Below are 16,456 nucleotides of genomic sequence, written 5' to 3'. Positions count from 1 at the left end.
CCTCAAAATGAGGAAAGAGATTAAAGCAATGTGTTGTCGAAGGCTTTCATGGCCGGAATCATTGGTTTGCTGTGAGTTTTCCGAGTTGTATGGCCATATTCCAGAACCATATTCCTGACGTTTCGCCCAAATCTATGGCAAGCATCCTCAGAGGTTATGAGGTCTGTTGGAAACTAGGCAAGTGGGGTTTATATATTTGTGGAATGTCCAGGGTTGGAGAAAGAACTCTTGCCTGTTTGAGGCAGGTGTGAATGTTGCAGTTGGCCACCTTGATTAGCATTGAATAGCATTTCAGCTTCAAGGTCTGGCTGCTTACTGTATTAAAAAGCTCTAAAATCAGGACAGTAAATAAAGGACAACACTCAGAAAACAGAGGAATTCCAAACATGAATCAATCAGGGCCAGCTAACACCTCCCAACAAAGAATTCCCCCAGGCAGGAAGAAGCCAGACCTTGAAGCTGAAAAGCTATCCAATACTACTCAAGGTTACCAATTGCAATATTCACACTTGCCTCAAACAGACAAGAGTTCTCTCTCCCACCCTGGACCTTCCACAGATATATAAACCCCACTTGCATAGTTTCCAACACACCTCACAACCTCTGAGGATGCCTGCCATAGATGCAGGCGAAACACCAGGAGAAAATGTTTCTGGAACATGTCCATACAACGTGGAAAATTCACAGCAACCCGAATCAAAGCAATGTTTGCCTTGCTATGTTTAATGGTTATAGTAAGGGACTAGTAAAACCCCTTCTCGAGGAAGGGACTAGTAAATCCCCTTCTCGACTAAGGAAAAACTGTGTTTCCTGTTGGTCCTTTGTTTAGTTTTGCTCTGTAAGAAACAAAGTGGTGCTATCAAACCGCAGACCTTTTTGCAGGTAAGATCTTGGCGACAACATATACTTGTTCCAAGATCTCTATCAGTGACTTCATATTTTATAAGACGTTCAATACCACAATTATCCTTCAAGGAAATGAAAGCTATTTTCTCACTATTGGTTCTTTTGATGCTTCTCTGGCTAGGGTGTTCCAATGGGGACCGGACGTTTCATGATTGAACCATTTAGACTGTGACTCTAGGAAGGGCAAGCGGAGTTATATGACGTCTATAACCTACGACGATCGCATGGTCCCGTTCCAGTCCCACGTGGATGATGAATACCGCGGTGAAACTCGAGGGTTCGCAACCAGCACTTCTACATTTCCGTTCCACCTGATTTCTTTCATTCTTTGTTTATCCCTTTTTGCCCCGCTTTTCTCCCAATGAATATAGGGACTCAAGGCGGCAATGGAATCTGCTTCTGAAAGAGTAATTGGGTTCTTTGCTATTGATACCAAGGCCGCAGTGAATGCAAAACAGAACTGAATGTTCAATGTGTTGTTGAAGGCTTTCATGGGTTGTGACTTTTTCGGGCTGTATTGTCATGTTCCAGAAGCATTCTCTCCTGATGTTTTGCCTGCATCTATGGCAAGCATTCTCAGACACTAGTTCTTTCTCCCACCCTGGACTTTCCTCAGATATATCAATCCCATTTGCCTAGTTTCCAACGGACCTCACAACCTTTAAGGATGCCTGCCATAGATGTGGGCAAGTCTCGAAACTGAGCAGGACTAGCCCTAATTCATGGCTGGATAAAAGACCTCCAACAAATGCCAGGTACTGCAGGCTATGTTTCAGAGGAAGGAAGTAGAAAAACCACCTCTTGATTATTATTACTTGCCTAAGAAAACCCTGTGAAATTAATAGTGTCACCATAACACAGGTGACTTGAAGGCTCCCAATGAATACCAAGTGCTGTATTTAGAGGTGGGAATTGCAAAACTACCTCTGATGTAGGTTTAAAGTTTAAATATCCACACTTTAAAGAATCATAGAATAATTGAATTGGAAGAGACACATGGGTCATCTAGTCCAACCCCCTGCCATGCAGGAAAAGCATAATCAAAGTACTCCTGACAGATGGCCTTGCAGCCTCTGTTTAAAAGTTTCCAAGGAAGGAGCTTCCACCACACTCCGAGGCAGAGTTCCACTGTTAAATAGCTCGTACAGTCAGGAGGTTCTTCCTAATGTTCAAGTAGAATATCCTTTCCTGTAATTTGAATCCATTCCTCCGAGTCCTAGTTTCCAGGGCAGCAGAAAACAAGCCTGCTCCATTTTCCTTATGACACCCTTTCACATATTTATACATGGTGATCATATCTCCTCTCAACCTAAACATATCCAGTTCTTTAAGAAGGTCCTCATAGGGCATGGTCTCCAAGCCTTTTAACATTTTAGTCGCCCTCCTCTGGACACCTTCCAGCTTGTCAATACCTCTTTTGAACTGTTGTGCCCAGAATTTGGCACAGTATTCCACGTGAGGTCTAATCAAAGCAGAATACAAAGGCACCATGACTTCCCTCAGTCTAGACACCACACTCCTTTTGATGCAGCTCAAAATCCCATTGGCTTTGTTAGCTGCTGCATCACACTGTTGGCTCATGTTCAACTTCTTGTCTTCAAAGACTCCCAAGATCTTTCGCACATGGACAGTTATCCATTCTGTATCTGTGCATTTCATTTTTTTCTGCCTAAGTGTAGTATCTTATAGTTGTCCTTGTTGAAATTCATTTTGCTATTTTTGGCCCAGCTCTCTAATCAGTTAAGGCCATTTTGAATTCTGATCCTGTCCTCTGGAGTATTAGCTCTCCCTCCTAATTTGGTGTCATCTGCAAACTTGATAAGTATGCCCTCTAAACCTTCATCCAAGTCGTTAATAAAGATGTTGCACAGAAATGGACCCAGAACCGAACCCTGCGGCATTCCAAGAGAGGTAGTTCTCTTCATGAAGGCATGAGATCTTGTCTAAAGTTGGAAACTAAGGAGGCTAATAACTGGTTAATACTTGGATGAGTGACTGCCAAGTGCTGTAAGCTGTATTTCAAAGATGGGAATTGGTAAAACTGGCCCAACTGTTTACCCAGGACCAAAGTCAGGGTTGTTTGCAGAATCTTGTGAAAGCTCTTGACCTTTTCTTAATGTGAATTAAGGCTATGTTAAGTAGCCTTGGCCCACATTGACCCAGATCAGTGTGCCATGTTGATGCTATGGGGCTGACCCCCTCTCCTTTGGGGTTATGTTTCTGTGTAGATGTGCCCCAAGTCAAGCATATTGTAGGTTTGAGGCAAGATGACTATATACAGTATGCATATTTAGGTTTGCTTTCTTTGGGACATGATGAAGCTGTCATAATAATAATAATAATAACTTTATTTTTATACCCCGCCCCATCTCCCCGAAGGGACTTGGGGCGGCTTACATGGGGCCTAGCCCGATAAAACAATCAAATATCAATGATAAAACAATAAAACAATTATACCAATAAAACCTCAATTATCAGTAAAACAATCGATAAAATCGACATGAAGCATACAATATTAAAACAGAAGACTAATTCATAAAACCCAGTACAGAATGTGTCGGAAGGTATTTCACGATTGAAATGGACAATACTGTGCAAAATAACATTGGCAACACCTCAAGAATGGGGCTATTATAAAATGGGCAGATAGATCAAAAGTAACCTGTTTTGGAAGGGTGATAAGGATCCACTTCTGCATTGTTTGAAGAGGTTTTACCTGAAGGCCCTTCCATACGGCCATATAACATAGAATATCAAACCAGGAAATCCTACAATATCTGTTTTGGACTGGGTTATCTGAGTTCACACTGCCATATATTCCAGTTCAAAGTAAATAATGTGGTATCTTACTCAGTTGTGTGGAAGGGGCCTGAGTCTGAGATCTCTAAGACTTAGCCATGCTGAAGATGCTTCCAGTTCCAAACTAATTTTAAGACAGGGATAAGGAATGTGTGCTATTGGATTGCAATTCCCATCAGTCTTTAGCTAGCAGGATCAATACTGAGGGGTGGTGGTAGTTACCATTCTGTGACATGTGAAAGACTGTGTGATGGCACAGCTGAGCCTTTGGGAAAAACTATAGTGTCTGGCCTTATTCGGGGGCTATCTGTATACCTTCTGTTAAGATCAAGACCCTTAACATACAGAGGCACTCTAGGCAAGGTGAAAAGATAACTAAAATGTGTTTTACTGAAAACAAGATGAATAAAGTGTTAACTCCACCCGGGACTATTATAAGATAACTTAGAACAATACATTACAAAAGGAGATTTTGCTGGTTGCAGTCATCTCTCTGGAGTCTTTGAAAGTCTTTTGCCTATGATGCACAGCAATGGTTTACAAGCTGGAACTCATAAGCTGTCTCAAACTTTCTTGCAAAGCTTAAGCTGGTCAAAAGCTTCTGTTGTCTCTGGGACTGGTGGTATATGAATACTGCTGAATGCAGGTGCTAAGGATGCCTGTTTTGGATTGCATGGGCCTAAGATTACCAGACAGTGCCCAAGCCTCTAGTCTCTGTAGCTCTGCTGCAGAAAGAGGAAGAGTCTAGCAAGAAAGGTCTGTACAGGAAAATGGAATAGACCAATTAGGGCTGGCCTCTAGGGGTTTTTTGATGCTCCACCCAAAAGCTAATACAAAGGGAGGTATCTACACTATTGGGAAAACTTATAATTGGGGAACTAAAATGGTTCGTAGGGACGAGAGAGAGTCCCCTTCTCAGTGATGGCCCCTTGACTTTGGAACTCTCTCCCAAGTGAAAGTAGACAAGCCCCAACATTGTCCTCCTTTCACAGGGACTTGAAAACCTGGATGTTTGAGCTTGCATTTGATAACGCCTTTTCCCTAGTTATAAATACCCTAGGTTCCACAATAATATGTTCTTTTCACTTTATCCAATATCTGATACACTGCTTGCACAATAACATGCCCAGCCCTTTTATAGCCTGGTCATGCCCATTGTACTATGGCAATTGGTTTTGCTGAGTATTAATTGAGTTTGACACTGTTTTATATTCATATTTTTATTAAATTGTGTTTTTTTTCTGACATGGGCAAACTTCGGCCCTCCCGGTGTTTTGGACTTCAACTCCCAGAATTCCTAAAGTCGGTAGGGCCGAAGCTTGTCCATGTCTATTTTATTTGGATTGTTATATTTAACTGTTTTGTTTTAATTATGTTTTTGTTTTGATTGATTGTTTTGTCTTTGTGTCCATGGGCATTTTGTCTCATATGTAAGCCTCCCTGAGTCCCTTTTTGGAGGTAGTGGCGGGGTATAAGAATAAAAAAGTTTATCATTTTATTGAAATACTTTATTTTAATCCTGCTTTTTCACTCTGGCAACACTACATAAGATCTTGCCCATATTATACATGCATGTACACACTCCTTCATGAGGTTCTATATACTTGTACACACTCCTTGTTGTTGTTTATTCATTCAGTCACTTCCGACATTTCGTGACCTCATGGACCAGCCTACGCCAGAGCTCCTTGTCGGCGGTCACCACCCCCAGCTCCTTCAAGGTTAAGCCAGTCACTTCATGGGTACCATCCATCCATCTTGCCCTTGGTTGGCCCCTTTTCCTTTTTCCTTCCGTTTTCCCCAACATCATTCTCTTCGCCAAGCTTTCCTGTCTTCTTATGATGTGGCCAAAGTACTTCATCTTTACCTCTAATATCCTTCTCTCCAGTGAGGTGTCGGGCATTATTTCCTGGAGGATGGACTGGTTGGATCTCTTGTGGTCCAAAGTACTCCTCCAGCACCAAAGTTCAAAAGCGTCTATCTTCCTTCGCTCAGCCTTCCTATGGTCCAGCTCTCGCATCCATAGGTTACTATGGGGAATACCATTGCTTTATCTATGCAGACCTTTGTTGTCAGTATGATGTCTCTACTCTTCACTATTTTATCGAGGTTGGTCATTGTTCTCCTCCCAAGAAGTAAACATCTTCTGATTTGCTGGCTGCAGTCTGCGTCTGCAGTAATCTTCGTACCTAGAAATACAAAGTTATCAATCAGTCTGGTTGCCATAATCTTGGTTTTCTTGACGTTTAACTGAAACTCATCTTTTGCACTTTCTTTTTGCTCCTTGGTTATAAGGCTCCTCCTCACTTTTGGCCACCAAAGTGGTATCATCTGCATATCTAAGGATGTTAATGTTTCTTCCTCGGGGGTTCTATATCATGTAGAACAGCATTTCTCAACTTGGGGGTCAGGACCCCTATGGGAGCTCAGAGGGGTCACCAAAGACCAGTATTTTCTGTTGGTCATGGGAGTTCTGTGTGGGAAGTTTGGCCCAATTCAATCCTTGGTATGGTTCAAGGGGCTCTGATTGTAGGTCAACTACAAATCCCAGCAACTACAACTCCCAAATGTCAAGATCTATTTTCCCGAAACTCCACCACTTTTCACATTTGGGCATATTTGTGCCAGGTTTGGTCCAGAGCCATCATTGTTTGAATCCACAGTGCTTCTCTGAGTGTTGGTGAATTACAACTTCCAAACTCAAGGTCAATACCCAACAAACCCTTTCAGTATTTCCTGTTTAGCTGTTTGTGATTCCTTTATTTTATCACTTTTAAACTTATTTATTATGCAATGCTTTTGACATGAAATAAAAATAAAAATATTTCCTGTTGGTCATGGGAGTTGTGTGTGCCAAGTTTGATCAATTCCATTGTTGGTGTAGTTCCAAATGCTCTTTGGGTCTAGGTGAACCATAAATCCCAGCAACTAAAACTCCCAAATGACAAAATCATTCCTGCAGCCCGGCCCATCAGTATTCAAATTTGACTGTATTGGGTGTTCGTGCTAAATTTGGTCTAGTGAATGAAAATACACCCTGCATATCAGATATTTCATAGAATCATAGAATCATAGAATAGTAGAGTTGGAAGAGACCACATGGGCCATCCAGTCCAACCCCCGTCTAAGAAGCAGGAAATCGCATTCAAAGCACCCCCGACAGATGGCCATCCAGCCTCTGCTTAAAAGCCTCCAAAGAAGGAGCCTCTACCACGGCCCCGGGGAGAGAGTTCCACTGTCGAACAGCTCTCACAGTGAGGAAGTTCTTCCTGATATTCCGGAAGAACTTCCTCACTGTGAGAGCTGTTCGACAGTGGAACTCTCTCCCCGGGGCCGTGGTAGAGGCTCCTTCTTTGGAGGCTTTTAAGCAGAGGCTGGATGGCCATCTGTCGGGGGTGCTTTGAATGCGATTTCCTGCTTCTTAGCGGGGGGTTGGACTGGATGGCCCATGTGGTCTCTTCCAACTCTACTATTCTATGATTCTATGAAATATCTGATATGCAGGGTGTATTTTCATTCACTAGACCAAATTTACATTATGATTCATAGCAGTAGCAAAATGAAGTACAGTAGAGTCTCACTTATCCAAGCCTTGCTTATCCAAGTTTCTGGATTATCCAAGCCATTTTTGTAGTCAATGTTTTCAATATATCGTGATATTTTGGTGCTAAATTTGTAAATACAGTAATTACAACATAACATTACTGCGTATTGAATTGCTTTTTCTGTCAAATTTGTTGTATAACATGATGTTTTGGTGCTTAATTTGTAAAATCATAACCTAATTTGATGTTTAATAGGCTTTTCCTTAATCACTCCTTATTATCCAAGATATTCGCTTATCCAAGCTTCTGCCCTTCTGCCGGCCCGTTTAGCTTGGATAAGTGAGACTCTACTGTACGTAGCACCAAAAATAATTTTATGGTTGGGGGTCAGCATTAGGAAAATTGAGAGCCACTGTTGGAGATTCCCCAAGCCCCGCCTCCTCCTCTTTGAGTGACAGCGTGAAGCCCCGCCCACCGGATGCGAGGCGGGGCTTTACTCCAGGGCGCAGGCGGAAGCCGTAGCTGGCTGCGCCGAGGGAGGTGTCGGGAGCGAGTGCGCCTGCGCAGAGGCGAACACGTGGCCGCTCGCTGGCCTTGCTGGGAGCCCCAGAGGGACGGGCCTGGCGCGAGGGGGAGCCATGGCGGCGGCGGCGGGAGACGCGACTTGCGGCTGCGGGGAAGAGGCCTCGGCGCCCGACGGCGGCGTCGTCTTCGTGGCGGGGACGCCGTGCGCCTTCTCCCCCCAAGAGCGGCGCCTATTGGCGCTCTCGGGCCCGGATGGGAGGCTCCGCGTGTGGGAGACGAGCAACAGCAGCCTCCGCCGCCCGCACCGCGAGTACGTGCCCTCGGCCCACCTCAGCGCCGCTTGCACTTGCCTGGCCTGGGCCCCACCGAGTGGACGCCGCTCTTCGCCCGCCAAGGTAGGCCTCGCCTCCGGAGCCCGCCCACCCCCATGTGAGGACGGGTTGAAAGTATCCGGGCCCGCTTTCCTCCCGCCACGTGCGAATCAGGCCCACCTCGATGCGTGTCTCTGGGGCTGGGGTTCATTTTAGAAAACATGGGCCTGGTTGATCTGCGTCTACAACGTCGCACCACTTGAACGGGATTAAGGGGGCGGTGGTGTCGTTTTATAAGGTCTTTGGGCCCCTTCCTCACAACTGTATAAAATCCCACAATATCTGCTTTGAATTGGAATATATGGCAGTGTGCACTCAGGTAACCCAGTTCAAAGCAGATATTCTGGGATTTCCTGCCTTGATATTCTGGTTTATATGGCTGCGAGGAAGGGTCCTTAGTCTTCTGCCAAAACGTGCCGGTGGTTCACCAAACTACAACTCCCATTATTCCATAGTATTGAACCATGACAGTTAAAATAGAGTTAAACTCCCGTTCTTTCCACACAGCTGCATAAAATCCCACATTATCTGCTTTGGACTGGAATATATGGCAGTGTGGACTCAGATAACCCAGTTCAAAGTAGATATTGTGGGAATTTCCTGCCTTGATATTCTGTTTATATATCTGTGTGGAAGGGCCCTGCATTGATTTCTTCCAATCCGGTTTAGTCTTTCCCAGGGCCCTTCCACACAGCCATATAATCCAGAATCCCAAGGCAAAAAATCCCACAATGTCAGCTTTGAATTGGAATATATGGCACTGTGGACTCAGGTAACCCAGTTCAAAGCAAATATTCTGGGATTTTTCTGCCTTGATGTTCTGGGATATATGGTTGTGGGGAAGGGACCCAGTTGCAGCCTCCACTGGGGTTTCCCTGGGCTGCAGCTCCAACACGTGTCTCTGAGCCATCGCGGCGAATCACTTTCTTCCATGTGGGTGAACTCTGCTTCCCCAGCGGTGCCTCTCCACTGCCTTGCCAAACTACAACCTATGTTCCCACAGCACTGAGCCATGGCAGTTCAAGTGGTGCTGAAGTGCCTTAACTCTACAGTGTAAATACGCCCACCATGGAACTTGTGCTTTTTTGTAATCAGGGGAGCTGTATTTATTTATTTATTTATTTATTTATTTCCCACACTTATATCATACTTTGAAATACTCTGAAATAAATAAAAAATCCAAATAAGTAAGTACTGTATATCCAAAACACTCTGAGTTCCAAACATTTCAGACAAGGCATATCACCTTGTGCTATAAAATCTTGACCCGTCTAGTGGTTTTTATTTTTGCCTTGAGTTCAAAACCTGTTATTCTATCAGACTACCCTGTGTGGTTGCAGGTAGAAAAATGTGTGTGTTTTTGAGCATGCACCTGTATGAATCCACACACAACTAATTCCCAACTATTTGTTTGGCTCCTACCCTGTCCTGAATTGAGTTAAACCCAAAATGTTTTTCCTGGAGAAAAGGGATAGGAGAAGATGGAAATGATTGCTAGTTTCCACATATACATATACATGGTCCTGATACCATTTTCACTGTTTCAGAAGCTTGTTTTTTTTTTTTTTGGAGGAACAGGGGACTGTAGGGAGGATGGAGGAGATCAATAAGAGTCATTTCTATCATTCTTTGGGAGCTGGCTCAGTATAATCATTTGAATATTGCATTAGTGCTTTGGAAGACCAGAATTTGAATCCTTATGCAGCCATGACAACCCACTGGATAACCTGGGGAAAGTCACATCCTTCAGTCTTAGGAGAACATTGTAAGTTCACTTTGAATAAATCTTGACAAGAAAACCTTATGATAGGGGTTGCTATAAGTCAAGATTGTATTTAAAGCATACCGTGACAAATTAGGGGCTTCCTGAAGTATGATGATGCATTTTTTCATTGCAAAGAAACATGAGATCAAAGTCATAATGTCCAGTTCTAGAATGGGTAAATTTGAAGCCATGTAAGTTAGGGTGCTCTTACAGACTGGAGGGTGTAATATTTCTCATTACAGTCCCCACACTACAGACATCAACTTACATACAACTCATAGTTAAGAATAGGACCGAGTGAACAGGAAATGAAAGAAATCTACCTCTCTGAAGGGAAATTTGCTCCTGAAATAGTTGTCATGGGAAAAAGATGTTTCCACTGAAGCTTTATCACCAATTCTTCTTTATACAACAAGCCAATTTTTTCAAAATCCAATGATCACAGCAACAGAAATCTTCTGAATAGGGGCAAAACAATCACCACAGGGATATTAACCCTTCCCTATGCTATCCAAAATGTATGTATGTGTGTGTGAGTGTGACTGGAATTACACTTTAAAAAGTCACCTGTTTCGACTTACATACAAATTCAACTTAGGAACAAACCTACGGAACCTAGCTTGGTTGTAACATGGGTACTGCCTTTATATGTCTTCACTATCCCATGAAAGTTTGTTCAGTTATTAAAATAGTCACTGCATTTATAGTACAAGTTTGTTTATTAGCTTTTATATCAGTTATGGCATGCTGCCAGTCCTTAGAAAATTGAACATGTGCAAAGACTGCAGTTTACTCAACGAAAACTACCCTCTTTTTTAGAAATTTATCAACAGAAAGACTCAAAAGTAGACAGTTTAATTAATAGTTAATCAAGGCAAAAGAGAACTACAGAAGGTACAACATTACTAGGTAAAATGAGGTTGTGGAAGTAGAACTTTCCTAAGACTGAAATTTATCTGTGAATGCTTTGAAGTAAAAGCTCATATTTGGTAGTTAAATTTACATCCTGCCTATCTGTCTCCCTACAAGGAATCCAAGGCAGTTGAGCTCAGCAAGATAGCTGAATCAAAATATGCAAGACAAACTGCTCATGTTAAGGGAGATTTGTTTAATCATTAAAAAGAAAAAGTCAGTACACAGGGATCTCTTTTTCTCTTGCATTGGATCTACATAGTGCTGCATTGTATGGACAATATGCAGTAGCTTTTTAGTAATGTGATCCTTTTGTCCTTAATGGTGCCAGTGTACTCTTCAATTTTAGCTTTAGATACAGGAAGCTTCTTGCTTTTCATAAAGTTGATTATTACTGAATTTGCTGTATAATAGGCATAATACTTTAAAGTGTCACTTTTTAATACAGTGACCTTGCTGGAACACAGTGCTAATCAAGCTAAAAGTCCAAAGGCCAAGTAGTTTGAGAACCATTGTTGCAGCAGATTTACTTATTTATGTACAGAGCATAGATATTTTTATTTTATTTTGCCTTACATAAGCTAAATAAATGTATTTTGGAATTCGACCTTGTGTACTAATTTACCATTTACAACCTGCCTTTTTCATAGGTTTATGGAGAATTAAAGAGATTTCACCACATTTCATGTGTTTAATATTGTATTGTTGCTCATCGAACTTACAAGTCCTGGAAAAGATTTGTACTACTTCCAGTATTTGGCCAGATGAAGAAGAACCCACTTCCTGAATAATGTGCTGCCTTGCTCAGAAAATCCCTCCTAATTATTCTCTTGTTTCTTTTATAATAATGATACTGGAAAAACATTATCGGTGTACTGATAAAGTGAAAGTATGATTGAATTACAATAAGAAAACTTTTCTAAAATCATATGTTGTCAGCTACAGCAGACCAGAGCTCCATATCTTTTATATTAAACAGAGCACTTTTGTCACTTTGAAGTGACTGTTGACTTCCAAGTCAGTTTGATTTACTTAACACTTTAAATATATTTAGGGTGCTTAAACTCCTTGACAAATCTGCTGGGAGGAGGAATTCTGAGTTTAAGGATAGAAAATTATACACCTGGTTTCACATACAGTATCAGCATGAGAGGAGGTGTTTGCACTAACTTTGATTATCAGTTCAGTTTCCCTTTTTACATGATGACCAGTCTAAAAGTGGGAGGTGATCCATGGAGCTCCAGAGAGGTTAGGATAAGCTTGGTTTGAATTTTGCTTTTTACAGAGAATAAAGAGAAGTCCTTCTAGATAAGGCCTGCACAACCTTTGGACATCTAGTTTTGGACTTTGGCTTCCAGAATTCATGTCTATTGGACAAGCTGGCTAAGGCTTCTGGGAGTTGGAGTCTCAAACACCTGACCCAAGAATAAATTGTGGCAAAATTTTTTGTTAACATAGCAAGTAACACTCCTCCCCAACACACACAACTCTAAGTAGTTCTCTATATTTTGAGTTGTGCCTTACTCTTACTATTGTGTGGGAGGTAAAAATTATTGTATCTCATGTAATTCATGTTGACATTCTCGTGTTGCCTGGACTTGAAAAATGAAGGGTTGTTTTTTTCCTAATGTGGCTGGGAAGGTAGGCAGAATAATTTGAGTTTACTTTGGAGAAGGAAAAAATCCAAAGAAAACATGAATTATTTTAAACCTGCACTTTATAATCAGAAGTTCTGTAGCGTGTTTGAACCTTAGGAAAATAAAAAAGTACCACCAGAAATTGTCTCGTTTGAAGAAAAAGATAAAAGGTGCTAAACCAGTATGTTGGTTTTGTTTTATGCTTCTTTTAAAAAAGATACAAAGATAAAAAGAAGGTTATGAATCACTTGAATTAAGGTGTGAACATCTTTTGTTTCATGTTTCTTACAAATATTTCATGTACCCAGTAAGGATACTTTCTCTTGTTTGACTTTATTAACTTGTTTACAGGAGGGCCCTCAGAGAAAGAAGAGGAAATCTGAAGCAGTAGAAGCAAGTGAACAATTAGATCTTTTGGCTATTGGTACTGCAGATGGCAGCATTTTATTATACAGCACAATAAAAGGAGAATTACAGAGCAAATTAGTAAGTATTACTTGCATTGTCATTTATCTATTGCAACCATAAATTAGACCTTTTGTTAGCATATATGGTTAAAATAGCTTGATTGTCCTTGATGTAGAATGTTTGAAGACTTTCATATGTATATATGTATATCCTTCCTTTCTTCCAGCAGAGAATTCAAGGCATCAAATGTAGAAATGAAATTTGTAATATTTTTGCTATAATACCATAGAAATACTAAGTTTCTGTATCTCTAGAGAAATATAATACAAAAAAAGCAAAAAGAAGCTGTCTTGGGTCCTGTATTGGAAAAAAGGCAGGATAAAAAAATAAATAAATGAAATGAAAATAAGAATGTAAAAGCATCTTTTTCATTTAATGGTGTAGAAAATAGAGAAAATATAACCTTCAGACAGGGAAGGTAAAGCATTTAGATTCGATAATGTACAGTGCTTGTAGTACAGTATATGTTTTCTGATGCTTTGAATGTAGTAGTAATACGTTTATTCTAAAAAAAAGTAGAACAAAGGTTGCGGCAAAAATGTTTCTCAGTTAGAAAAACCTTTATGTTTATTAGGGCATTTTTTAAATCCTAGCTTTTCTTTTTGAAAACTAAAATTAAGTAGCAAGTGAGTGAATTTGAGTGATGTTCTCAACTGTTCAGGTGCTGCCAAATGCCTACTTGTGAAGGTCTAAATCTGTTGATTCTACAGCAATACAGCTAAAATGCTCCATATTGATATATGAGAGTTAAGACAATTTCCAAGGTGGAAGTTACAGGCATAGTTACCAGTACTTGTACAGGTATCAAATTAGCAGTGCAAACCAGGCTAGAGAAGCAGTAGAAAGACACCTCCAGTGAAGAGTGGAGAGCTCTTGCCCTATCCCTAGCATGTCTGTCCTCATCACCTTTCTTCTCAGGTAATAACTTATGCATGCTCACATGGAGAGAAAGGCAAGGTAAGAGAAGCAGTGAGTGTGCTCAAATTTCTCATTTCGTTTTAACTCCTTCCCAAGTTATGGGAGATATCTGTACTTGAACATACATGCCTGTATGTTTCAGGCTTGATCTGCCCCTATGCAGTAAAGTAATTGCTTCTACCTTTTCATGGATTGGCATGAAATAGTATGATAGTTAACCGTCTTGAACTGTAAAGTATCTTTGGGTGCATCCACACTGTAAAAAGAATGCAGTGTGACAGTACTTTAATAGCTCATTATTGTGAAATCCTGGGAGTTCTAGTTTGGTAAGATACCAGTGCTCTTTGACAGAGAAAGACTAAAGATATTGTAAAACTACAAGCTGCATTCGTTCTACAGTGTAAACACACCTTCAGTCATAGAAGGAAAGTATAGGTTGGTCCACTCCCAGGGTATGATACTGATATTGCTGATACTTTCTTTTCATCTAGAGTGGCCATGACTTTAAAGTTAACTGTGTACGGTGGCACCAGGACAATGGTTGTTTATATAGCTGTTCAGATGACAAAAATATCGTGGAATGGAACGTACGGACGTGCAAAGTGAAATGGTGAGCCTGGCCTCATGCTTAGGATAGACAGTTGTTGTACTCCTTTTTTTGTACCCAAATAAGTAATAGAGTTTGGACAGTATTGAAACTGCCATGCTTAAAAATTCCTTCGAGTTCACCTTTTCTCCCCTGGATGTATTTAGGGCATGAAATAGGGATATATTATGCATCATAATAGAAAAGTCATAGCGATAGATGGATAATAGCTGCTTATGACACCTCATATGAAATAAAGTCAGGCATTTCAGTACTGAATAAAACTTCCCCTTTGTGTTTATATTTTAATCACCTATGTTGTTGTCAAATATTTATTAAGATAAATACACTGCTGTGATGATGTCCACGTGGTTTCGCTCACTTCTGATATGTGGTGAGGACAGTTTCCTCTTGGCTGTCTGAGCAGGCTGGGTAGAAAATTTCATCTGGCTGATAGGAGTTAGAGCAGTGATTCTCAGCCTGAGGTTCCCCAGATGTTTTTGGCCTTCAACTCCCAGAAATCCTAACAGCTGGTAAACTGGCTGGGATTTCTGGGAGTTGTAGGCCGAAAACATGTAGGGACCCCCAGGTTGAGGACCACTGAGTTAGAGGATATTCAGCAGTATAATATTTGAGTACTGGAAAATTAAATGCAGTGTTTTGCTGTATGTCATCACTTTTAAAGTGGAAGTGGCAAGAAAGAACAGCTTTCATATTCATGGAATGACATTGGATGTGGGCCAAAAGATTACAATCTTACATTTCTGAAAATGTTTGCGTGTGTAATTTCAACCTCAAAATGAAAACAAAAAATTGATTAAATGTCAGTTAAAATTGGGAGAGCTCCAGTTGCCAGATGTTTCTATTTTCAGCTGAAGTTGTTACCTGTTTACGCAAATGTTTTGTTGTTAATTTTCCTAATTGTTAGCTAAGTGAACTACAACTAGACATTTTTAATTAATGTTTTAATGGAGTTTACATTTTTATCATTCATCCTTTAAGAATCTATTTTTATTGTAAGTGACTTGGAAGTTTTTAAAAGTATTGCGGCATATAAATATTGGAAATAAATGTATAAATAAATAAAATTAAAACAGTAAAATCAAATGTAGCAAAAGTAGGTGGAGTTTACCCCCAGGTTAAGTGATACAGAATTGAAGTTTACACGGCTGCTGAAATTCTACATGTATTTGTGTTAAATTTAATGTGTAAATGTAGCCCATTGAACATGCATGGTGAAATATTTTTAATGAAAGAATTCTGTATTTTTAATGTAACCTTTCTCCATAAATTTTTGCTCCAACATTCTCAGTTTATTAGCTATTTTTTTTACCCTCAATCTCTCAGCAAATGGAAAGGAGATAACAGCAGTGTGAGCTCACTGTGCATCAGTCCTGATGGAAGGATGCTTCTTTCAGCTGGTCGATCTATCAAATTGTGGGACTTGGAGACCAAAGAAGTCTACAGAGTATGTATTTTGTTTTGTTATAAAGGGACAGAGAAAAGTTTGGTTGCTTCATTTCAACCCATTTAATATAATTTAAGGTGACTGCTGGAAAAAATGCTGTGATGATACCTGGAAATGTGGTTTCAACTATCTGACGGTTGAGTGAGGACATAAAATTCCTTGGCTGTGTCTGAGCACTACCAGCAGCTCATAAAACATAGACTAAGTTAATGAAAATGCACAAACTATACCTACTTGTAAAATATTGCTGGTTCCTAAATTAATAAGTTGGATGAGGCATTCCCTGGGTTATGAGCAAGACCGTTTCTGCAGATTTGTTTCTAAGTTTAACTTGTATGTAAGTTGGAACCTGTACATTTTAAGTGTAACCCCAGTCATATATGTGTGTGTGCGAGAGAGAGAGTGAGTGAGAGTGAGAGTGAGTGAGTTTTGGATAGCATAGGAAAGGGTTAACACCCCTGTAACATTTATTTTGCTATCTGTGTCCAAGGATGCGGTTTCTGTTCAGAAGATTTCACCTCACTTTCTGTCTCTGCGATAATTGGATTTTGAAAAA

At 40.6% G+C, this 16,456-nt stretch overlaps 1 protein-coding gene and 2 non-coding genes across 3 annotated transcripts in view; all 3 read left to right on the top strand.

Moving 5' to 3' along the window:
- The first annotated feature begins 3,458 nt into the window (after positions 1-3,458).
- The window catches only part of wdr43 (WD repeat domain 43), a 40,521-nt gene continuing 27,523 nt past the window's right edge, over positions 3,459-16,456 (top strand). Inside the window, exons 1-5 of the mRNA XM_003216077.4 lie at positions 3,459-3,470; positions 7,709-8,170; positions 12,812-12,946; positions 14,338-14,456; positions 15,780-15,900. Of these exons, the coding sequence (XP_003216125.2) occupies positions 3,459-3,470; positions 7,709-8,170; positions 12,812-12,946; positions 14,338-14,456; positions 15,780-15,900 (849 nt within the window). The remainder of the gene's footprint in view (positions 3,471-7,708; positions 8,171-12,811; positions 12,947-14,337; positions 14,457-15,779; positions 15,901-16,456) is intronic.
- Positions 14,782-14,859, top strand: LOC134295787 (small nucleolar RNA SNORD53/SNORD92). Its single transcript, XR_010002393.1, has one exon. It is a non-coding gene; the product is annotated as a small nucleolar RNA SNORD53/SNORD92 (small nucleolar RNA).
- LOC134295790 (small nucleolar RNA SNORD53/SNORD92) lies at positions 15,994-16,077 on the top strand. The gene has a single exon (XR_010002396.1). It is a non-coding gene; the product is annotated as a small nucleolar RNA SNORD53/SNORD92 (small nucleolar RNA).

Source organism: Anolis carolinensis, chromosome 1 (assembly GCF_035594765.1).
Source record: "Anolis carolinensis isolate JA03-04 chromosome 1, rAnoCar3.1.pri, whole genome shotgun sequence".
NCBI classification, from domain to species: domain Eukaryota; kingdom Metazoa; phylum Chordata; class Lepidosauria; order Squamata; family Dactyloidae; genus Anolis; species Anolis carolinensis.
This window is presented reverse-complemented; position numbering and strand designations above follow the sequence as displayed.